The 22488-nt window shown below is 39.0% G+C and overlaps 1 protein-coding gene across 1 annotated transcript in view; it reads left to right on the forward strand.

The window, feature by feature from the left end:
* The window catches only part of F13A1 (coagulation factor XIII A chain), a 169569-nt gene that overhangs the window by 112396 nt on the left and 34685 nt on the right, over window positions 1-22488 (forward strand). The window contains exons 8-10 of the mRNA XM_011367075.1: window positions 3219-3357; window positions 16655-16758; window positions 18321-18409. Coding sequence (XP_011365377.1) covers window positions 3219-3357; window positions 16655-16758; window positions 18321-18409 — 332 coding nt within the window. The remainder of the gene's footprint in view (window positions 1-3218; window positions 3358-16654; window positions 16759-18320; window positions 18410-22488) is intronic.

The raw sequence follows: 22488 nt of genomic DNA on the forward strand, positions 1-22488 counted from the left end.
TTGGTTGTAGATCCTAGGTTTTCATTACGTTGAATATTTTGTGCCAAACCCTTCTGTCCTGCATAGTTTCTTTTGAGAAATCAGCTGCCAGTCTTATGGGTGAACCCTTGTACATAACTAACTGCTTTTCTCTTGCTGCTTTTAAGATTCTCTCTTTGTCTTTAACCTTTGGCCTTTGAATTTTGATGTGTCTTGGTGTGGGCCTCTTTGGATCCCTGGTTTTGGGGACTCTCTGAGCTACCTGGGGTTTTATGCCTATTTCCTTCACCAGGTTAGGGAAGTTTTCCATCATTATTTCTTCAAATAGTTCTTCAGTTCTTTTTTTTCTTCCAATACCCCTATGACACAGATATTTTTACATTTAATAGTGTCCCATAGGCTCCTTATATTATTATTATAGTCTTGGCTTCTTTTTTCTTGCCATTCTGACTGAGTGTCCTTGGCTTTCCCTTCCTCTATATAGGTCATTTGATCCTCTTCTTTATTCATCTTGTTTATTCCATTTAATATACTTCTCATCTCAGATAATGTGTTCTGCATTTCAGACTGGTTCCCTTTTATAATTTCCATTTCCATTTTTATGTTTTTTGTCTCTTTGTTGAAATTCTCACTGAATTTATCTACAGTTCCCAAAAGTTCATTGAGCATCTTTATAACCAGTGTTTTGAACTCTGCATTTATTAGATTACTTGACTCCATTATTTCTGGATCTCTGTTCTCTTCTCTCATATGGTTTTTGCTTCTTTTTCTTCCCATTTTGGCCACCTTTCCATGCCTGTTTCTATGTACTAAGCAAAGCTCTTAAGTCTCCCGGCCTTATTATTGTGGCTTTGTGTGGTAGGTGTCCAGTGACACAGTCCTGAGAGAGGTTCAGCTACAGGCCAAATTTAGGCCCAGCCTGTGACCCTCTAGAGCCAGCTGTTAAGATTCAGCAAGCAATCCACAGGTGTTGTGCTTATAGTTGCTTCAAGAAACCACACTAGAAACTGAGGCCAGCTGCCACAAGTGTGAGTCTAGGCACTGCTCAGCAAGGAGCACCTGACTAAGGAGGGTACACCTGGGTGTGGCTTGGGTGAGGCTGCAAGTTGGGGGAGGCGGAGTTTCAGGGAATCTTCTCAGAGGAGAGACTTCTGTTATCCAGTTTTATGTCGTCTCCGCTATGGCGGTGCTGGGTCTGCGCACTTGGAGGGGGAGGGCTCAACAGAGGAACAATGGATTCAACCAGCACTTCTGTACAGAGTGAGTCTCGCCTAGGCCCTCACTCCGACAAGCACTGGTGCTCAGAGTGAGCAGGTCCATCACTGCAAAAATCCACTCGCAGACACGGCCCCTTTAAGAGGCATCTGCAGATGTGGGCTGCCGCTGCCACAGCCTCCATCCACTCAGCTGCTCGTGCCCGGGCAGCCTCGTGTCCTCGCCCCATCCTACCTTCTGCCATTGCAGGGTGATTTCTTAGATTTCTCCCTAGTTGTATGGCTTGTTCATCTAGATCCCATGTGATTTTCCTTGCTGTTTGCTCCTTGTTTCTGTCATAAGTTTGATTTGGTTGCCAGAGAAATGAACAGAGCCTCTATCATCTATGCAATTTTTTCTCTCTCAGAATATACATTTCTTGAAAGCAGGTATGGCCAATGTATCAGTCTCCTAGGACTGGTCTCTAAAGTTCTAGAGAGGTGCCTGAACTTCAAAATGAGCTAACTGTTGGAGGTAGTCCCCCTCTCTCGTGGTTCTCAAGCCAAGACTACGTAGAGGGCACATGATGGAGGCAACCACTTTTATGAAATGATTCCAGGAAAACAGAAAGGACCCTCTGACTCTTCATGTCCTCCTCCTGCCTATGATTTTGTTATCCCAGTGTAATGCCTTAAAGCTTAGATCCAGATAAAATAATGAATACCTTCCATCTATTTACGCCTTTTATATAAAAGAGTCACCAGATCTATTCCAGGCTTTGATGGTAAGCTAGGAAAAGGCAGAAGCACAATATGGGGAAATAAACCCAAAGAGGGAAATTGGGGGGAAGGGGGTATTGATGCCCCAGTGTCGAGTTTCACCTTACGAGACTCCATTTTGGACTTCCAAGGTTGTTCTCTTGAAGGATGTGGATAGTCTTTGGTTAAATATGCTAAATTGTTCTGAGAAAATAAAAGGCAAGCCAAGCCATTAATCTTAAAATTGTCAGCTGAATTATTTTCAATGAGCCCTGATGTGTAGCATCCTGGGAGCCAGGGAGGGCATTCGGATTAAGTTTAATCAATAGGTACATATGGCAAGAGATGCATCCAAGTAATTTATTATCTAACAATTAAAATGAATCTGTGGTGTCACCCTCCACCAAGTGTCACAAAGCAAATTCTAGCCAGAAAAGCAAACCACACTGAGGACCTGCTTTGTAAATCCCTACTTTCTTATTAGTTGGTTTACTATTTTATTTTATTTTCAGAAACATAGTCTCCTTAGCTTGATTAAAATAATACTACTTTGACGATCTTATGATTAGCAACTAAACAATTGGAACCCCATTACTGGGTTTCTATTCTAGTTGGCTTTATCTGGCCCAACTGTAGTTCTGAATGATATTGCAGCAAAGTTTCTCTCTGCAGCCCCGATGCCTGACCTTAGTCCCCCTTCTTCAGTATGGAATATTTAAAGACAATATATGCCAAGTGGATTTTCATGTTGGTTTTCAAATCAAAAGCAAACGAAGACCAGCCTTGAAAATTCCCCGAGCAGACAAACCACTTGAGTCATACAAACAAAGCTTATTTTAGCTTATTTTTCAGGGCTAACTTGACCTAGGCTATTTCTTGCTTATGCTTATGGAAATCATAAACAAAACTTAAACGTTTCCAAGATTGATATAAAGTAACCACAGACCAATTCCCTGTCATTTAAGAAAATTCTAATATAACCAGTCACAGTAAAGAATAAACAGTCAACTGCTTTCTGACCATATAAGCTGCTTTATAATAATACACCCTTGAGCCTCATTCCATATTTTGGTTTGAGTGCTCCTGGTTTAAAAAACTGTCTTTTTGGTGTGTGCACAATAAACTTTTACTAATTACTACTCCAGTGATTCATTGGTTTTTCTTCTGTTATATCTGAACTTTTGACCTTGGTAAAGGAGAAAGTCCCTTATGAGAAGAAATTGTTCCCTATGAATTTATTAGATTTTATTGATGTGTTTAGTTATGGTCTGTCCTTCTTTCCTGCAGTTTTACGATGCCTTGGGATACCAGCAAGAGTTGTTACCAATTATTTCTCAGCCCATGATAATGATGCCAATTTACAAATGGACATCTTCCTGGAAGAAGATGGGAATGTGAACTCCAAACTCACCAAGGATTCAGTGTGGTGAGTTTGATTTACAAGGGCATTTGCTGATATCAAATTAAAGTGTCATTACACATTTACCACAAGACAGACTTGGTCTAATGTTTCTTTCTCTTCTATTTTAAGAACTGTTCGATACCGTAAGCAGAAATGTCTGCTTGTCAGAGATTGTTTTTTCCTAATGAATGAGAAATGTTACCGAACAGGCAGTTAGGGTTCCTGGTAATAAAGATTAGGCATCCCATTTCAACAGCGACCACTGAAAAAGACCATTGTCCTAGAGGCGAGAGCCTACACTAGTTCTTCTCTACATTAGTATATGAATATATTATGGTGAATGGCAGAGATATGGGAGCCAAGCATTGTCAATGTCAACACTCTAAGAGTAATACAGCTAAAGTTTATTAAGTGTGCACTATGTACCAGTCTCTATGTGTGCATGGTCTTATCTACTTCTTATCAGGTAGGTGCTTATTAACATCTCCATTTACATGATGAGGAAACTGAGTTCCAGAGAGGTTAAAGTAATTTGCTCAAGGTCATTTGGATTCTATTCTCAGCTTACACCAGATGTAAGCTGAGAATAGAATCCAAATGACCTTTACTGGCAATCTTTTTTTACTTTTGCGATATAGGATTGCTCTTTGAGTACAAAGATATGGTTCTTCATGATTTGTGGCCTCATCATTCATTCAGAGATAGAAAAGATGAAATTATTACCAAATAGCAACCACTCGGTTCTTTCACTAACCTGAACAACTGCATCACAAGCTGGCTATAAAGAGTTTAAGATCCCAAGGAAATTTCCTTTTTCCATAGGACGCACTCAGTCTAAAACAATATTCTAAAAAGCAGGGAAAAATACTGAGTCTAAATGTAATATTTATGAAGGCCTACATGGGAAAAAATTGCCAGGCATTGAACTAGGTGGAATTTCCAAGCCAAAAATGTGTCTCTTATGGTTGTTCTTTATAAGTAGTAAAACCAAAACACTGTCAGTTGTAAAAGCATCCAAATGGGGATAGTAGGAAGTTATAAGCTCATTTTAAGAGAAATTAAAAGTTAGAAGTGCCTTAACTCCCCTGTGTTACAGGAATGATCACAGTTGTAGGAGAAATATTAACTCACCAATACCAGCAAATGCTTATTTGAAAATACTGAAAGACGGAAATCGCTAAACTGGTAGCAAAATGCTACTACAAATAAAAAATAGTGCAGTTCATTCACAGAGAATGAGTGGAGCAATGATAAACTAGAGAGTGTAGGCAAGTCAAAACCTCACCTGTGTAAACTGAACAGCAATTTAAGGCATCATTTAAGCCCTCAGAATTATAGGATAGCAGCCCTGCATATACATGGAATGACAAAAATAGCCTGTTGTGACAGTCTAAAATGGCAAAGTGAGAATTATTTAGCATTCTACATTGTGTACTTCTTCCTTATATGCGCGCGCGCGCGCGCGCACACACGCACGCGCACACACACACACACACACACATCTACACTCAATGACTTTGTAGTCAACTACAGTTCAAAATTATTCCCTCCTATTTCTTGATCTAGATGCCTCTCATCATAAATCCCCATGAGGCATCCCCAAAATAACCCCATGAGGATATAAACAAAATTGATACAAAATTGCGAAGCTGATAGATCTCACTCTTGACAACCCTTTCTTCTTTCAACTCCCTTCTCCAAATTTCTCTCCCTATCTTTGTCACCCTTTGCTCTTTCTTTACCTTTCTCTAATATTCCATCACCCTGGGACTGTGTTCCCAGGTCTATGACTCTTAATCATCCTCCATGGCCAGATCACTGCCCTAGGCTTGTCTTCCCTCCCCTCACTTGGTGCATAATAGTTTTCCAAAAAATAATGACTGACCATCTGACTAATAGAGTGGCGGATATTAATCCAACTCAGAGCACACCAGACTATGGACCACAGGGAATAGAGAGCTCAGTCAAGCAGGGTTGAAGGCTTGCCTATACCACTGACTGACTAGCTGTGTGACCTTGGGCAAAGCACAACTTCTCTGTGCCTCTCTTTTCTCCTCTAAAGATGACAAAATTTTCTATTTTACTCAGCACAGAGCCAAGCATAACAGGTGCCTAATGAATGTTAGCTGTTATTATTGCTTTCATTATTAATCACACAGCTGGAATTTCTTAGAAGCAATATGTCGCCATCAACCTAAGCATATTGAAGCAGTCAGAAAAAGAGGGGTGTCCAGTATCCTAAGATGACTATGCTGTTTCTATTACTATGGGATATTTTTTAAACAAAAGCAGAAATTTGTGCCTCTCCAATGCAAACACTAGTGGACCCTAGAAGCTATAGATATTCCAGAAAAACAAAAATATTTCTAAGACCTTCCTTGATTGAGGATACTGTTGGAGGCTGTCCTTGGACACATTAACCACATGGTCACCACAGCCACACCTCTACATCAAGCACCAGTTTAGATGGTTACTTGGTGGGTAGCCTTGAGAAAATGGCTTTACCTCTATGAACTTTAGTTTCTTCATTAGTAGAATGAGGGTAATCTTAATAGCGACCATTTCTTGATGGGGTAGTTATGACAGTTAAATAAGGTAATCCAAGTAAATGACTTACCATAGTGCTAGGCCCAGAAGGAGCACTCAATCAGTGGCTGCTGAGTAGATTGGAAATGTCCACTGCCAAGAACAGCAGCAGCCTGAGCTGTAGGTAGGGTATGGGGAGTGCAGATGGCTGACAAAGGCTGAGGTGAGAGCAGGAAGGATTTGGTGGTCATCAGCTGACTCTCAAGAGGCCAGTGCAGTGTGGCCAGCAACACACGGTCTAGTGAATTTTCTTGCAGGATCTGAGAAGCAATTGGCCTCACTCAAGCCTCCGACTCACTTCCCTCAAAGGCTGCAGTCAGACAAACTTGCCCCCACTCCCTCTCAGTTTGCATGTGGCTCCTGCCCTCCTTCCTCCTCCTCCTTTTTCTCTTTCCAAAGGAAACCATGAGAATGATTTCTTGGTTTCTCTCTCTTGTGCCTCCACTATCTCTTCACTGAGGTCCTAATGGTATACGGTTTGTGGTAAATTAATTTATCCAATTGGGTCTCAAGGACCCTGGGCTTCTTCTTCTCTATGACTCAGCCAGGTCCAGAGAGCCCAAATCCAGTAAGGAGGGTTGAGAGGAGAGGGCAAAAATGTGTGTGAGGGTGTGTCATGCTCAACACACTCAAAGCCAAAACAGGAGAGGTTCAATTTCCTCTCATATTCCTAGTCTTCTCCCTTTATCATCACAGACCTTCAAGGACTGATTGCTTATTTTCCTGCTTCCTGGTTTGTCACAGCAGCGCCCTGCATAGTGGGTTTCCCTTTCAAGGGTGCCTTGCCTTACAGGGGTCAGCAATTTTGTAGAGTGGATACAGTGTTGATGCCTACGGAGGGAAGAGTCAACTGTTTAATGATTCAGGAGAGGGAGGGGCCAAGGAAACTTATATGGGGACAGCTGGGCAAAGTTATTGGACCTCAGGGTAGCAAATGAAATTCCGAGTGGGCCAATGCAAGGTAACATATCCTGGAAGGAGCAATTTAAGCTGCCTGTCCCCAGTGTGCTGATGGGTGTTGAATTATATGTAACCTCTGTGGGAAGGCATCTATGAATCACTGTGGACAGTTTAATGAAGACACTTCTTCAGTGTTGAGCTGTAGTCCACCAGTGAATAGGGATATGAGGGCTCCTTGAGGAGGGAGAGTATGGGCTCACTCTCATAGGCAGGAGTGAAGCTCTGGCTTCACCTGGAAAAAGCTCAGTTTTGTCACTTCATTATATGAAGATCACAATGAAAATTGAAACAACTTTAAAAGAAAGGGATGGTGGCAGTTATTAGGTATTTTAATTAAAGGCTCCTCTCATAAATAAAGATGTAAGCAGATTTTATAATTCTGAGTAAAAGAACTATGCCCATCTCTTGGCTTTCCCCTACCAGAATATAACCCCCATGGAGGGGTAGAGGAGCAATGTCTGATATAATTTATTTTTGTTTGTTTTGCCAGCATGTAATAGGGTGTAGGGCATGTAATGAGAACTTAATAAATAGAATTGGTTGAAAAAATTTTAAATGTTCATTTAACTGAATAAATGTCATTTAATTCATTCAATAAACACTATCATGCACTAATATGTCTGAATATCTATATACTAAGGATTCAGAGAAATTAACCAGGTCACTGCCTTTGAGGAGCTCCACCCAGTGTTTGTGGGTGAGACAACCATGTATGGAACACTCAATAAAAGATATAAGGTGGGCTGTAATGTGAGCCAGGAGTCACAGAGAAAAGGGGAAAGGGCTTCTATTCTAAGCTCGGGGGAGCTAGTGGAAAGGTTTTTCACATGATAAGATGAGACAACCAAAGATCAAATTAACTAGCGAATTTGTATTTATCAGGACCAGGTAGGAAGGAAGAGAGTTTCATGCAGAGTTATCCTGTATTATTATGACTATAGTTGTTGAATATTGAAACTTACTCTAACTCTCATGATCCAGCGCCTTGCTGCTCCTTCCTGCACAATATCGAGAACACCTAACTCTTTGCCTGCCTTCCTGAAGGGTCTAATTCCCCCAGGCTGTGCATTCGCAAGGAGCGGATGGAGCTGATACTGTTTTGGGGTGGAGATGTATCCTTATTACCCATCTATCATCACCTCTTCTTCTTCTCTACCCTCTGTTCAATCCTAGGTCCTGCCTCCTTTAAGATAAACCCTCCCCTCTCTCTCTTTGTCTTAAAAGATCCAATAATCAACAGTGTTCAGATTCCCTTTTGGAACCAACAGCTTCCTAGACTCTGTGACTCCTTTTTGTTCAGCTTCTGAGCCCCTCTGTCATGTGACCCTTTCCATCCTACGCATATTCCCAGAGAAAGTTGTTCATCTCTGGACAATGGAATTCCAAGTCAGAGGTGGAGAAGCATGTGCTGTTCATGCTGTCAAGATGTAAAGAGAAGGGGGCCGAGCACACGTATATACACCAAGGGCCTTAAGCTGACCCTCCTACATCTCAAAGTCCAGCTGATTGGCCAACTGAAAGATATTTTAAACACCTTATCAAAAATTAAAGATAGAAGTAAAAAGAAGATGTGGTACATATATACAATGAAAGATTACTCAGCCATAAGAAACAATGAAATACTGCCATTTGCGACAATATGGATGGATCTTGAGATTATCAAACTAAGCAAAATAAGTCAGACAGAAAAAGTTGAAAACCATATGATTTCACTCATATGTGTGATATAAAACTAAAAATAACAATCGTGACAAACAGACAGAGACTCATTGACAGACAGTAGATTAGTGGTTACCAAAAAAGGGGTGGGGTGGGAGAAGAGGGAGGTAGATGGAAGTAAGGGGAGTCAAATATTTGGTGACAGAAGGAAATCTAACTTTGGGTAGTGAACACACGATGCAATATGCATATGATGTATTATGGAATTGTTCAGTTGAAACCTATTTGATTTTATTACCAATGTCAACCGAATAATTTTAATTTAAAAAAAGGTGTAAAGATGGCGAGTGCTAAAATAATTAGTAAAAGTTTTTATTTCCTTTACCGCCTTTTCATTTGATATTAAGTACATTTGATTAAATTGGATTTTTCAATTTAATCTTTTAAAATAATTGCAAACTACCAAATTTGTGTTTATCAATTTTGGCTCAAAGTTTAGACAATCTAAGAATTACTCAGCCATCAAAGTGGAAAGAAATCACAGTTTTGTTGTTCTTCAGGGTATCATGGAAAAATACCAAATTAAGTCCAACTATGCATGTAATTTCTCTCTCTCTCTCTCTCTCTCTCTCTCTCTCTCTCTCTCTCTCTCTCTCGTGCAAAGCAATATGATTGACTCTGCCACAAATTATCTTGGTGACTTTGGGCAAATTGCTTTATTTTTCTGGGCCTTAATTTTCTCATATGTATATGTATAAGTGTGCAAGTTTGGTCTTAATGAGCTATAGTGTCATTTCCAGCTCTAAAATTGTTATTATTTTTAAAATAATTTTCATCATTCTTCAGCCAGGCTTTTTCTCCCATATTCTGCATGTTCTTCTGTTTGCTTGTGTGAAGACCTGCTCACCTACACAGGGCTGGGCTGTGATCTGCTTACTTTATAGCTACTGTTTTGCAAATTAGCTCCACATCATTTCTCCAGGAAGAAAAAAAAAAGCAGAAATCAAACACACCACAGAAAATTCTGTAACTGTTTGGCTGGCTGCAGTGCGTCTGGTTCTTTTTTAAAAAGTTCCAATTTCCTTCAATACTTTTTAGAAAAAGTACATTTGCTATTGTTTTGTTTTGTTTTTTCACTCCAAATGCAAAACAAAAAAACAAAAATATAATCATAACAATAAGTCTAGTTAACGTCCGTCACCATATATAACACAATTGTTTTGGGGTGTATGGTGAGGACTTTTAAGATCTACTCTCTTGGCAAGTTTTAAATATGCAATACCATATTACTAACCATGCTGTATATTATTTCCCCATGATTTATTTATTTTATAACTGGAAGTTTGTACCTTTTGACCTCCTTCACCCATTTCATCTAACTCACACACCCTGACTCTGGCTGAATTGTTAAATTGTCTATTTCATTCTTCAATTCTGTCAGTTTTGCCTTCAGGTATTTTGAGGATCTATTTTTACATGTAAATATGTTAATGATTGCTATGTCTTCCTAATAGCATTACCCTTTTATCATTATAAAATGTCCTTGTTGTTCTCTACTAAAAATATTTGTCATAAAGTCTATTTTGTCTGAAATAAATATAGCCACTCCAGCTATCTCTTGGTTACTCATGCATCTTTTTACTTTCAACCTATTTACATCTTTGACTATAAAGTGTACCTCTTGTATACAGTATATAGTTAAATAATGTTTTGTTATCCATCTTGCCAATTTCTGCCTTTTGATCAGAGTGTTTAGTCTACTAATATTTAATGTAATTATTGATAAGCAGGATTTACATCTGCCATTTTACTATTTCCTTTTCATATAGATTATTTCTTTTTTCTACTTCTATTCCTCTATTAGTTCCTTATTTTATGTAAAATAGACATTTTTAGTATACAATTTTTCCACTATATATTTTTCAGTTTTTTTCTTAGGGGTTTCCCTGGGGGTTACAATTAACATCTTAACTTAAAAACAATCAGGTTCAGATTAATAGCAACTTAATTTCAATAGCATAAAATAACTTTTTTCCATTCCCCTGCCCTTCGTGCTGTTCTTGTAATACAGATTATATCTTTCTACATTATATGCCCATCAACACAATTTTGTAATTATTGCTTTATGAAGTTGTGTTTAAAATCGGAGAGGAGAATTACAAAGAAATATTAATTTTCACTATCTTTTCTGTTTCTCTATGCAATTACCTTTACCTTTTTTCTTTTTGAAGGAGAGTTTTACAAGATATATGACTCTCGGTTAATAGTTTTTCTTTCAATAGTTTAAATACATCATCCCATTGGCTTCTAGATTTCATGGTTTCTGATGAGATATCAGTTTTAATCCTATTGATGATTAAATTGTCTTGGCATTTTGATGACCCCTTGTACATTATAAGTCACTTTTCTGATGCCATCTTCAATATTCTTTGTCTTTAGCTTTTGATAATTTGACTATGAGGTATTTAGGTGTATATCTCTTTGAGTTTATCATACTTGGAGTTTTTAACTTCTTAGATGTGTATATTAATGTCTGTTACCAATTTTGAAACTTTTCAGCTGTTATTTCTCAAAATTCTTTCCGCTCCTTTCTCTCCTCTCCTAACTGACAAGTTTTTTCTTGGTCCAAGCTTTCATTTCCATTTAGGAATGTTTTGTTAGACATGCCTCAGAATCCATCAACTTGTCCCCACTTCTTTCCAACAAATCCAACCCCACCCTGTCCCTGCAGCCATTGGAATAGCCAGAGCTTAACAATTTCAGGGTGTGCTGTCATTTTTGTCACCAATATCATTGTCTGTATTAGGAGTATATCAGCAGAGCCAGAGAATTAGGGCTATGCCTATTTGTTAAAAATACACAATTTGCAAGATAGACATGTGCCTTTCTTCCACACCCTGCCTTTTTTAAAAATAAAAAAAATTCAAACACTTGGTTTACCCTTGAAGTTGGTCTAGCACATCTTCTTCGGGGCTTTCTCTTGATCTTCTTTTTTCTCTCCCTCAATCTCTAATAAAGCTGCAGAAATAAAGTTACAAGCTGATATCTCTTTCTTCCCTTTTAGGGATTCCTTTTCTCTGAAATCTTTTTGGACAGATTGTAAATGAAATAACCCCATGGAGTGTTTAAGCAGTTAGCTAATTTAAAGGCAGTGAAGAACTCCTTGTTCAAGTTATCCACTTTCTTTTCTGTGAATGTATAGTACACAGAACCCTGAAGCCTATCATGGCCTCAGCTGTGTTCTCTGTCCACTTCTCCACCTTCCAGGGGCTCTTACAACTCTAAATGTGACCTTATCCAGCTGTTAGAACCAGGAAAGATTTTGAACTGTGCTCTACCTTATTTTAATTTTTTTTAAAAAAATAGTCTTCTTAATTTGGGGAAAAGGAGGCATAGTACATGTTTATTATAAAAATTTCAAACGTTGCAGGAAATAAGCACAAAAGTAAGAGTCATCTACTTTCTAACTACTCAACATTTTCAGCATTTTGCTAAGCATTCTTTAATATGTCTCTTGGTATATAATATTCATTTTTATCATTGCATAATAAATTACCAAAAGTTTAGCATTTTAAAACACAAATTTATTATCAAACTGTTTCTGTGAGTCAAGAGTTTGGGCACTGGGTCCTTTCCAATGACAGCAACCAAAATATTAACTAGGACTGTTGCCCCATCTGGTGCTCAGGGCTCATTCTTTGAACTCATTTCCTTGCAGCTGTAAACCTCATGGAAGCATCCATCTTCTTTAAGGCCAGCTTTGAATCTTTAGTTTGCTCTGTTCCTGACCTCTAGACCCACATTTAAAGGGCTCACCAGATTAGATTATGCAAGGATAAACACTCTTATGTACTTGTCATTGAATTTTTGTGATCATTTCCTGTGTGCAAATTCCAAAGAAAGGGGTTTACTGATTTAAAGTATAAACTAAACCAATGCTGTAACATCCCTTTAAGGGTTTCCAAGCAGTGCATGGTGCTGTTTTTCTAGTGAAGCTCTAACTTTGGTGAAGATTTTCTGGGTACTTTGTACCAAATACTATTAAATTATTAGCATCTTTGAAATAAATTCCAGAAATCACTGTCACTGAAAGAAGCATGAAGAAAGTAACATAAAGCAAAAATGTGTTCCTCACTTGTCATCTCCATCATTATCAACCCCACAAAAAGTTACTTTCAACTTGATTAAATAACTCTCAATGAAATGGGGGCATTATTTTAATTTCTACACTGCTTCTTTAGAAAGAGGCAACAAGGAAAGTAGATCACTTTGAAGGCTTATAATTTTTTTTTTAACTTTAAGTGGACACTGCACATTTTGATAGTATAATGGGAAGTCAGGTTTCAAATGAAGGCTCTGAGAAAATATTAAACCATGAATCTTACAAAGATTTAATTACACCTGCCTTGCTAGGAGATGTCTTCACCTTTTAATCACCAATACTTTGTGAGCACCTACAAAGAGCCAGCTCTAGTGCTGCAAATGTGATGGTGAACAAAACAGAGCCCCAAAAGTGAATCTATACACTCTACACATGCATGACGAAACTGCAAGATGAAAACAGAACAATTATTAAGGATCTAGATAAAGAAGCTTTAAAACAAGAAATAACCTTTCAGGAAACATATATATTTCCCAATCTGGAGAGTAAGTATATAGAATTCAGAAATGTCTATAATTATTAGCCTCTTTCATGAGGGAAATTGAATATAAACAATAAGTATGTATAACCAGAAATACTTAACAACCAGCCAAAAGGAAACTCTTGTGGCAGGGGTGGCCTAGAACACATTTTCCACTGGTCATTCCTGAACAGAGAATGACATGATTGAAGAAAGTCCCTTGGCTTTGGAGATAACATCCTCTCCCTCTGCTCATGGCCATTCTGGGAGCCTGGTCATTGGCTTTCCACATGTTGACTAAGGCCCAACCCCACTCGAACTTGTAGGCAGTGGGTGAAGTAGACAGCTTATAGTTCTGTCCACCTCACCCACTGCCTACGAGTTCCTGACCCTCTTATTAAACTCTCCCACACTAAATACACAGATAAGGTCTCAGTCATAGGTGAAAGTGGAAGAGATCACAAGTAACTAATTAAATATCATAATAAAAAAAAAAAAGAAAACTTTCCCCATCTTCTGGTCATTTGAAAAGAAATGTTATCCTCAAATACATATTTTAATCTGAGATTTTAAATGCAAAGCTCGTTTATCTTGTTCAAGGCTAACCTTGCCCAAGATATCTGAATTTAAATAAGGAGATTCTGGGACCTATTAATTTAGGGTGGTGGTGTAACAGTGAAAGCCAGCATTGCTAAACAACCACAAGTTGTGTAGGAAGCAGGACTGTGTCCATTTGGAATTCAAATGCTTCATTGCTGTGTTTTCTGTATCTCTGCCTGATGGTACAACCTTCACTATTTTAAAAGGAGGCTAGTAGTCATTGTTTAATATGGTTACCTTTCTGCCAGCTTCAGAGCAAAGATAGAGACTCTCAAGTGGAAACCAACCTCATGTTCCTGCCCCAATACCTCCACACTTTGATCCTGATCTACATCTGCACCTCCCTCCCACCGCAGACAATGCCTCACTCCCAACACCTGTCTATGGTGCTTCTCTTGACCTCATCTTCTTGCATCGTTGGTATTGGAGCATCTCTCTCTTTATTCTCTCTTCATTCCCACTTCACTCCACTGGTTTTTCCTCTATAACCATGACAATCTCTCCTAATGTAAAAATAATCTAAACAATCTTCCTTGCATTGCATTACTTTCCAGCCACCGCCCTATCTTCTCTTCCTCCCATCACAACCTAGATTGCTCTTGAAGGAGAAATCTACACTGTATCTTCCCCTTCCCATTCACTCCTCATTTGGCTCTTGCCCCCACTTTCCTCCATCATCAGTAAGGATGCCAGAGACTTCTTCCTCATTAAATCTTGTGTTACATGTGTATATAAAAATACATGGGGTTTCATCTCCTGTATTTGTCACAGACACACAAGTTCATCATGTTCAAAATGAACTTTCCACCCACCCAACACTTCTCTCTCCAATACAAATCTTCTTCTCTTCCTCCTTCATTGGTCTTGGTAAATGGAACCATCACACTCCCTGCTAACTCAAAAGTCTTCCTCAAATCATCTGGTTCTCTCACATCTCCATAAGCCATCAGTTTTACTTCCCAATGGCTCATTTCTCTCTCCACAGTGATGAACAATTCCGTGGTGAACACCTTTTTGATCCATTGGAAACTACTGCAGTATTTTGGTGGGTGGGGGGTAACTCAGCTCGATCTCCTGTACTGCCTCTCCTCACACCTTCCACAAGTACAGAATTGCACATTTAACTTGCCCCAAAAGGAAGCCCAAATATTTAATTTGGGATCAAAAGATCTCACAATCTCTTCCTGATCTATAGCTTAACTCAGTGTTTAAGAGCACAGACCCTGGAGCTCTATCACTTACTAACTGTGTGACCTCAGGCAAGACTTTTAATCTCTCTGTGTTTCAATTTACCTTATAAATGAGGATAATAATAATAGTACCCTTCCGATAGGGCTCTGGGAACAGCAGATGTGTTAATATACAGAAAGGTTTTAGAAGGGTACCTGACATACAGTTAAGAGTGATGTGTATTTGTCAGTTTTGTGATTTGCTGCCCACCCATTACCTGCCATCCCTCTTTTCTCATGCATACAAATATGAAAACTTACTACAGCCCAAACAACAGCCTACAGTTCCCCAGACACACTGTGTTGGCTATTTCATGCCTCCACAACTTCATCCTTTGTCCTTTGTTGACCTGCTAAACTCCTACTTATTTTTCAGGACTCAGTTCAAATATCAATTCTGCTGTGAAGCCTCCCCTCATGCCCTGAGAATTTCCCATTGAGACCCCATTGCAACCCAGATGAATTTTCATTCTGTCATGCATCACTTCAATTAATTATTTTTAAAAGTCTGAGAGTTACCATTTTTGAGCACTATCACATGCCATATGCTGCTCTAAGTGCTTAACATGTATTATTTTGTTCAAGCCTCACAGCAAATTTATGAAATGTTTGAACAATTGGTTTACATGTTTGTCATTCCTCCTAGAATGTGAGCTCTTTATGGGCAACAACTTTTGTCTTGATCTTTGTTGAATCTCCAGCATCTAGCATGGTACTTGGCACAAAATGGGTACATAGTTAAATAAGTAACTTTGAATTGAGCCAATCAAAGATGAGCTGAACTCAGAGAGAGATGGAAACATGAACGAATTACTGACACTGAAGGACATTTAGGGAAAGGATGAATGTTAGTTAGATCTGAAATTCATCAGTGCTATAAACAAAGACTGTTATAACTACCATTAAATTGTTATTACTATATGAATATTTTCTGTAGTGTGGACAGGTTAATGTGCTCTCATTTATTTCTGTACTGTCATATAATTTCAGGTCTTTCCAAGGACATAATAATACAATTCATAATGACATTTTATTCCAGGCTCTTGCCTCGAGGGTCATGAGAAAAGTTTTGCATGTCTCTCAGCTCATGGGTTGTCCACCTCTGATAAAGGATAAAGAGACACTCACCCTGACAACCTTCCTTCTTATTGAACACCAAATGAAAATTTGTCACAAATTGTAGACAATTATAGTCAGAAGTTAATGTTCTAGTCTTAATGGCAATCATTTAAGTCCATACAAACAGCATTTCATTTCTTAATTATTACAAAGCATATGCTTTTTATAAATCTAATATATGTAAATACAAAAGTAATTCAAAGATATACATATATATATATATTGGTTTTGATTAACTTTTCTTCCCTACCCTTTTATCATGTAATAAGTTCTGTTTCATTAGGTAGCAGAGAATGGCTAAAATCAAAACTGTGTAATGCACTCATTAGAATATCTCTATGTGTCCTTGAAGCTGATATTAGCAGGAGAAGAGCAATGTTCACTCATGTGAGTGCCCCCAGCTGTGTCAATGGAAATGTATCTGCCCAGCAAACTTGAGCCTAGAGCTGCAGGATATCTCTGGCATAGCCTCAGGAATTTTTTGTCACTTTTTGGAACATTGAATGTGGTCGGAAGTTTAATCTCACTGGAGTACTGTTTTCTAAGGAACTACCATTGCTGGAATGAAGCCTGGATGACAAGGCCTGATCTTCCTGTTGGATTTGGTGGTTGGCAAGCCGTGGACAGTACTCCCCAGGAAAACAGTGATGGTAAAACTGCATCTTTCCTCAGGGGAACTGTTTAATTGCCGATCTTCATTTTGCTTTTATGATTGCACTTGATGTGTGGGAAGCACTCGCAGTGGGAACATCAGAAGCGTGCTTTTTGGGCACATGTATAGTATTAACTACCTGCCGATTAGATTTAATTTCATTTCAATGGTTGGCTTTACCCTGATTATTTTATAACTTTTAGAAAAAGAGCATAAAGCTCAACATATATAATTCATCTGCTCTTGCTTTGATAAGCAGTTTTGAAGATAGGAGAAAAAATATCTGTGTAAGCGTTTTATTAGGCTATAAAATGTACTTCAGCCCTCCCTGATATAAGGCAGTAGAGAAAATAAAGGACTCAAAAAAATTATTACAGATTATCCTTAATTTTAAAATTTTTTATCCTTTTTATTTTCTCAAACCCTTGTGTCAAGGGCTGACTTTCAATAGATTGCAGCAAGGAAGCTGCTCTGCTACCTATGAAACCCTAATGCAGAAGCAAATTGCCTATGAATGGTTTAGCACCAGGTTCCCCACAAACATACACTGAGTGATGGGCGAGGGAGCAGCCCCCTTTATGGCTGTACCCTGTACAGATCATCCTTTAAATTGATATTTGAAATACCAATTTTAATACCTGATTTATTTATATGTTGTGTGTGTTTTTTTTTTAAACTGAGTATGTGGGTATTTGTCATCTAATTTGAAAACTACATTAAGCAGTGAATGGCAGCTATGACCTCCTCTGGATTTTTATAAAGTCATATTATAAGCCTCCATTTATCTTCAATATGATGATAAAACACTGTGGCCTGGAGACATTATGTTTATTTCCTCAGGTATTGATATGAGATATTAGTGTGTGTATACATACACATATACATAAACATTCATTACGTATTCATAAGAGAAACTTAGTGTATTTTAAGAGAGAAAGTCCAACACTTTCTGGTGTTCTGGATTATATATCATGAGAGACTTCAGAGGTGACTAATGGCAATTAATCTCTTATTAACTAAAGTTACCTGGGTAAAATTTAAAGAACTTTGTTAATGTAAACATGGGCCTACTGACTTCCTGAATGCATGTTGGACATTGGTCAATGTGTGTGGTTAGTGTCTAAATTCTGCAGTTAAACTTGACATATGTTCTCAGTGTCCAAAAACACAAAATAAAAATCAAAACAACAAACAACATAACCACTGAGGACACATCACCATTTCCCACATTACAGACTCCGACTGTAAAAGGATAAATATTGCATTAGCCAACAGCTTGGCACCCACACTTGTAGGTTTGTAGGTGGAAGAACAGATGCAAAGAATAGTGATGTCATGCATTTTTTTTTTCATGGCTTCAAATTTTGGTTTGAGAAGTCATTTCCAACAAAATCCTCTTGATTATATCTCATCATCTGCCCTCCCTGGCCATAGAAAGCTTTTTGGCTAAATCAATAATGAAGTTGAAAAACACTCGTCACTTCAGTGCTGTGACCTGTCCTGTATCTAGACAAAACTGAAGACGACAAACTTATACTCTTCTTCCTCTGTGTGATGCAGGAATGTATCGGTGTGGCCCAGCCTCTGTTCAAGCCATTAAGCATGGTCATGTTTGCTTCCAGTTTGATGCACCCTTCGTTTTTGCAGAGGTAGGTGGAAAACCAGGGGAAAGTGCTACTTTCCTCCCCAACCTCTTAATATCTCAAAAAATAAGATACTGGGTTATTACTTCTAAATTTCCCAGGTACGTGGCATATGCTTTGTTTTTATAAAGTTAACTAGCCATCATTCTAATCTGTGGGCTCTTAATTGTAAATGCGGTTCTTACCTAATATTTTCTTTCCTTGATAATTTGAGATTTTTTTTTCTCCTCAAAAACAATTGTCTTACTACCTTAGCTTAGTTCTCTGCACCCATAAAGTAGGTATCAAGTGCTCCCAAGAAATTAAGTGTCTAGATGGATCATGCAACTACAAATTGGTGGAGACAGTCCATGAATTGAAATTTCAGTGTACTATGTTACTCTGAGTCTAGACCAGCAATTAACACAAAACAAAAATTCAAACACACCCCAGCCACAGTCTTAGTCTTAGAACTACAATCCATTTCCTGCCATTCCAGGCCATCCTGCATCAGAGTAAGGGAGAGTAGAACTGCCAGAATGGGGTGGTGTGGGGGAGAAGGTGACTGGACTGCAGCACACTTAATGAGCTGGCAGGGACACTTTGGTGAAGGGTCTAAAATTCTGGAAGAACTGGACGGGATCTATAAGCAGAGGAAGCAGATAATGGTACTGAAGGAGAGAGCTCTGAAAAGCTGGGAGGCCGCTAGAGGTGGGGGTCAGGAGGTGATAGAAAAATATGTGAGAGGCTGAGAGGCAGGACTTACCTAGAGTATAGTCTCACCAACAAATACACTGAAATAATGTTTATCATGTTCTGAGTTCTTACTATATAATCACTTTGTCTACCATTTGCTGTCTTAGCAACTCTTTAAAATGGGTATTGTAATTTTTCCCATTTTACAGAAGAGAGTGGTTAAATAACTTTTCCACAATCACCTGACTAAGAACTAGCAGCAGTAAGTTTGAAAGCCAGGCAGGTATCTGACCTCACACTAGTAACCACCATACTCTACGACTACTCTAAAATCAGTAAATATCTACTATTAATATATATCAGACACTGTGCTGTGGGGAATTCAGAGGCCTATGTCCTTAAGAAATTTGATTCTTGAAGGGAGGTGGAGTACATAAGCACATCAAAAGTTAAATAACAATATACAAGAGATGCTGTGGGACAAACTGTCAGATGAGCAACATAGGTAATAAATGATCTGCATTTATACATACAAGTTCATTAACTGAAAAATATGAGCCAGGAACCTAAGTAGGACAGCAAAGACCATAAGACCTTGTCTATGGAGGAAGGGTGACAAGGGGACAGACAGTAATGACACTTTTGTGATAGCCACAGTAAGTTGAGCAGAGTGTTGCCAGAGGCCTGGAAGGAGCATCAGGATGCTCCCTGCAGGTATCAGTGGCTGAGCTGAGTCTTGATATGGGATTAGTAGTTTTTCAAGCAAAAGGGGTAAAAAAGAAGCCAGAGGAAGGAAAAAATTTTTGGCAAAGGTGATGACTTGAGCTTCCGAACGGTGTGTATGTGGTGGGGGAGGAGGAGGGGACATTAAAAGCTATTTATGCAGGCTCGCATAAAATGATGCATCAGGGGATGTCAAAAGATGACAGCTGAAGAAAATAGACATAGGGAACTTATGTCTGAGAAGCGAGCACCTCAACCTGTAAATGAAAGAGTTACCACGGGGGAGAGATGTGAGATTTGTGGAGCACGGGCTTGATGGGAACACCGCTGAGTGAGGAGACCAGCTAGAAGGCTGTGATATTACCCCATGCCAGAGAGAACTGGACAAATGGCAATGACAGAGGAAGGAGGAGGCAGGATTTGGTAACATTTAGTAAGTACAATGAGCATAAATATTTGGACAGCAAAATCAGAAATGTGAAATACACAAAAGGAACAGCGTTTCTTTCATCATACCTCCCATTAGTTTCTAGAAACCATGGGAGAACAGGCATATCGTACTTGGAATTTTTTCCCCTTTATTTCACTTTTGGATTTGAAGATTCATCCAGACCTCCCCAGCTGTCATATGATAGTTTATGATGCTACTAGCACCTCTTAAAAGGAAATCACTCTAAAATTCACAAAGCCTTGTTTTTATATTTTTATTATGCTTTATTGCTGCTAAGAAGAAGAGAGGAAAGAACCTGCCTCCAAGAGCAAATTGCCTAATAGCTGTTAATGCAAACACTTTTTGCTGTTATTAAATATAGATCGGGGTGTTGTGAATGTCATCAGGATTTGCAGATTATAATTACTCCTCTCTCACCCGCTGCAGAGTTGTCTGACATAGTGTACAATGTGTTGCTCTGACACGGGCTGAGCTCCAGGGCTGAGTCATTTATAAGAGATGTTCTAGATGTTGAAAGTGTCTGAAGAATCTTTTCACTAGAGTGCCTAAAGTAGGAACCCATGGGGGATGTCAACATGACTCAGGCTTTAGTCTGTGTCCGCTCTTCCTGTTCCCATCTCCCTGCTGCGTAAGTTTGCCTCTCACTGCCTACCCCAAGTATGTCAGCTGGAGTTTGCCTTTTCTTGTCTCTCAGTATGCTGACTTGGTCATTCCTTAATCATTTTCAGACCAGATCAAGCATTATGTTTATTGACTTTTTGGGGTCTTCTCAGGGCTTTGGTCCTCGTTAGTGAGAGCAGAATCCAAAATGAGAGGGGTATGCATGGAAACCACCTTAATTTCTATCCCTTCTCCTTTCCTCCATTTTAGAAATTTATTCTTAGCATTTCTAGATTTCTTTCAAGGCTTGAGACTTACTTCTCTCCCCTCCTTCCTTCTCATGCCCTCAGGGCTGGCTGAGTTTCTCAGTTCTGGAGGCCCATCTTCCTTTTCTCTCCCTAACTTGTGGTGCCTTGGAGCTTCTAAAGAAGTGAGGAGGAAGCAGAACAGGTCTAAATGTCTGGGGTCGTCTTCTGAATTCCCATATTCACTGAGTTCTCAGGAGTTGTTGCTTCTCTTCTATCTTAAGCTTCTAATTGGATCTGCTGTCTCCTTCACACCATCCCACCATCATGCACACACATGCACGCACGCACACATCCACACACACACACACACACACACACATACACGCACACATTTCCACCTTCCCTCCCTGGCACTGGGCTGATTTTTGCAGCAGAGATGACTGGCTCCTCAGAGCCACAGTAACCAGCCCATTGCTCTAGCAGGTATGTCTTTCCTAGCTCTTGACCAGCAGTTCTCTGTGTACAAACTGCACAGCTGCTACTCTGCAGATTCTTTATTCTCGATTCCAAGTCGTATATTTTGCTATCACTAATTAGATGCAGTCCATTTTTTGCTGCATATTCTATTCTGATCTAAAATAATTCATTCAAATAACATAAAACTTAGAAATCATCTTGGTTTTTCTTCTTAACATTCCTGAAGCGTCTTGCCAGAAATATCTTTAAAAATTGTCATTTATCAACCATGTCTATGATCTTCATTATTACCCTCTGAGCTCTGTACAGCAATGAATCCTGTGAAGTTGCCTGCTAATTCATCTCCCTCCTCTGCTCTTACCCCTTTTCTGGCCATTCTCCACAGATCAGCGAGAATTGTCCTTTAAAAATGTAAATAAAAACATTCTATACTGCCTCCAGCAGTCTAATAAATTCCCACCACCCTTACAATAAAATTGAACATAAATCTTTACAAGATTCTTTGAGATCAGGGCCCTGGCTTTCTTCCACTCCTATCCCTTTCTCATTTCCCTCCCACCATAATGACCTTCTTACTCTTCTGGAAGCATTCAAACATGCTCTCATTTCGAAGTCTTTACACTGGGAAAATGTAAAGTCTTTTGCTAGGAAAGCTCTTCCACACCACTTTGCATGTTCTGTTCCCTATATCCAGGTCTCTGCTCAGGTCACCTCTTCAAAGTAGCCTTCACTCACCCTCACGCCCTACTTAAAATATCATAATCTGCTCGGTTGTTTTTATCCTCCTGACCTGCCTTAGCATTGATTATTTCTCTCCTTTCTAGAATATAAGCTCCAGGAAGGTAGTAGCTGCTGGATCCTCATTGCTGAAAGCAAGTTCTGGCACATAGTAGTCATGAATAAATGCTTGC

Source organism: Pteropus vampyrus, unplaced genomic scaffold (assembly GCF_000151845.1).
Source record: "Pteropus vampyrus isolate Shadow unplaced genomic scaffold, Pvam_2.0 Scaffold129, whole genome shotgun sequence".
NCBI classification, from domain to species: Eukaryota; Metazoa; Chordata; class Mammalia; order Chiroptera; family Pteropodidae; genus Pteropus; species Pteropus vampyrus.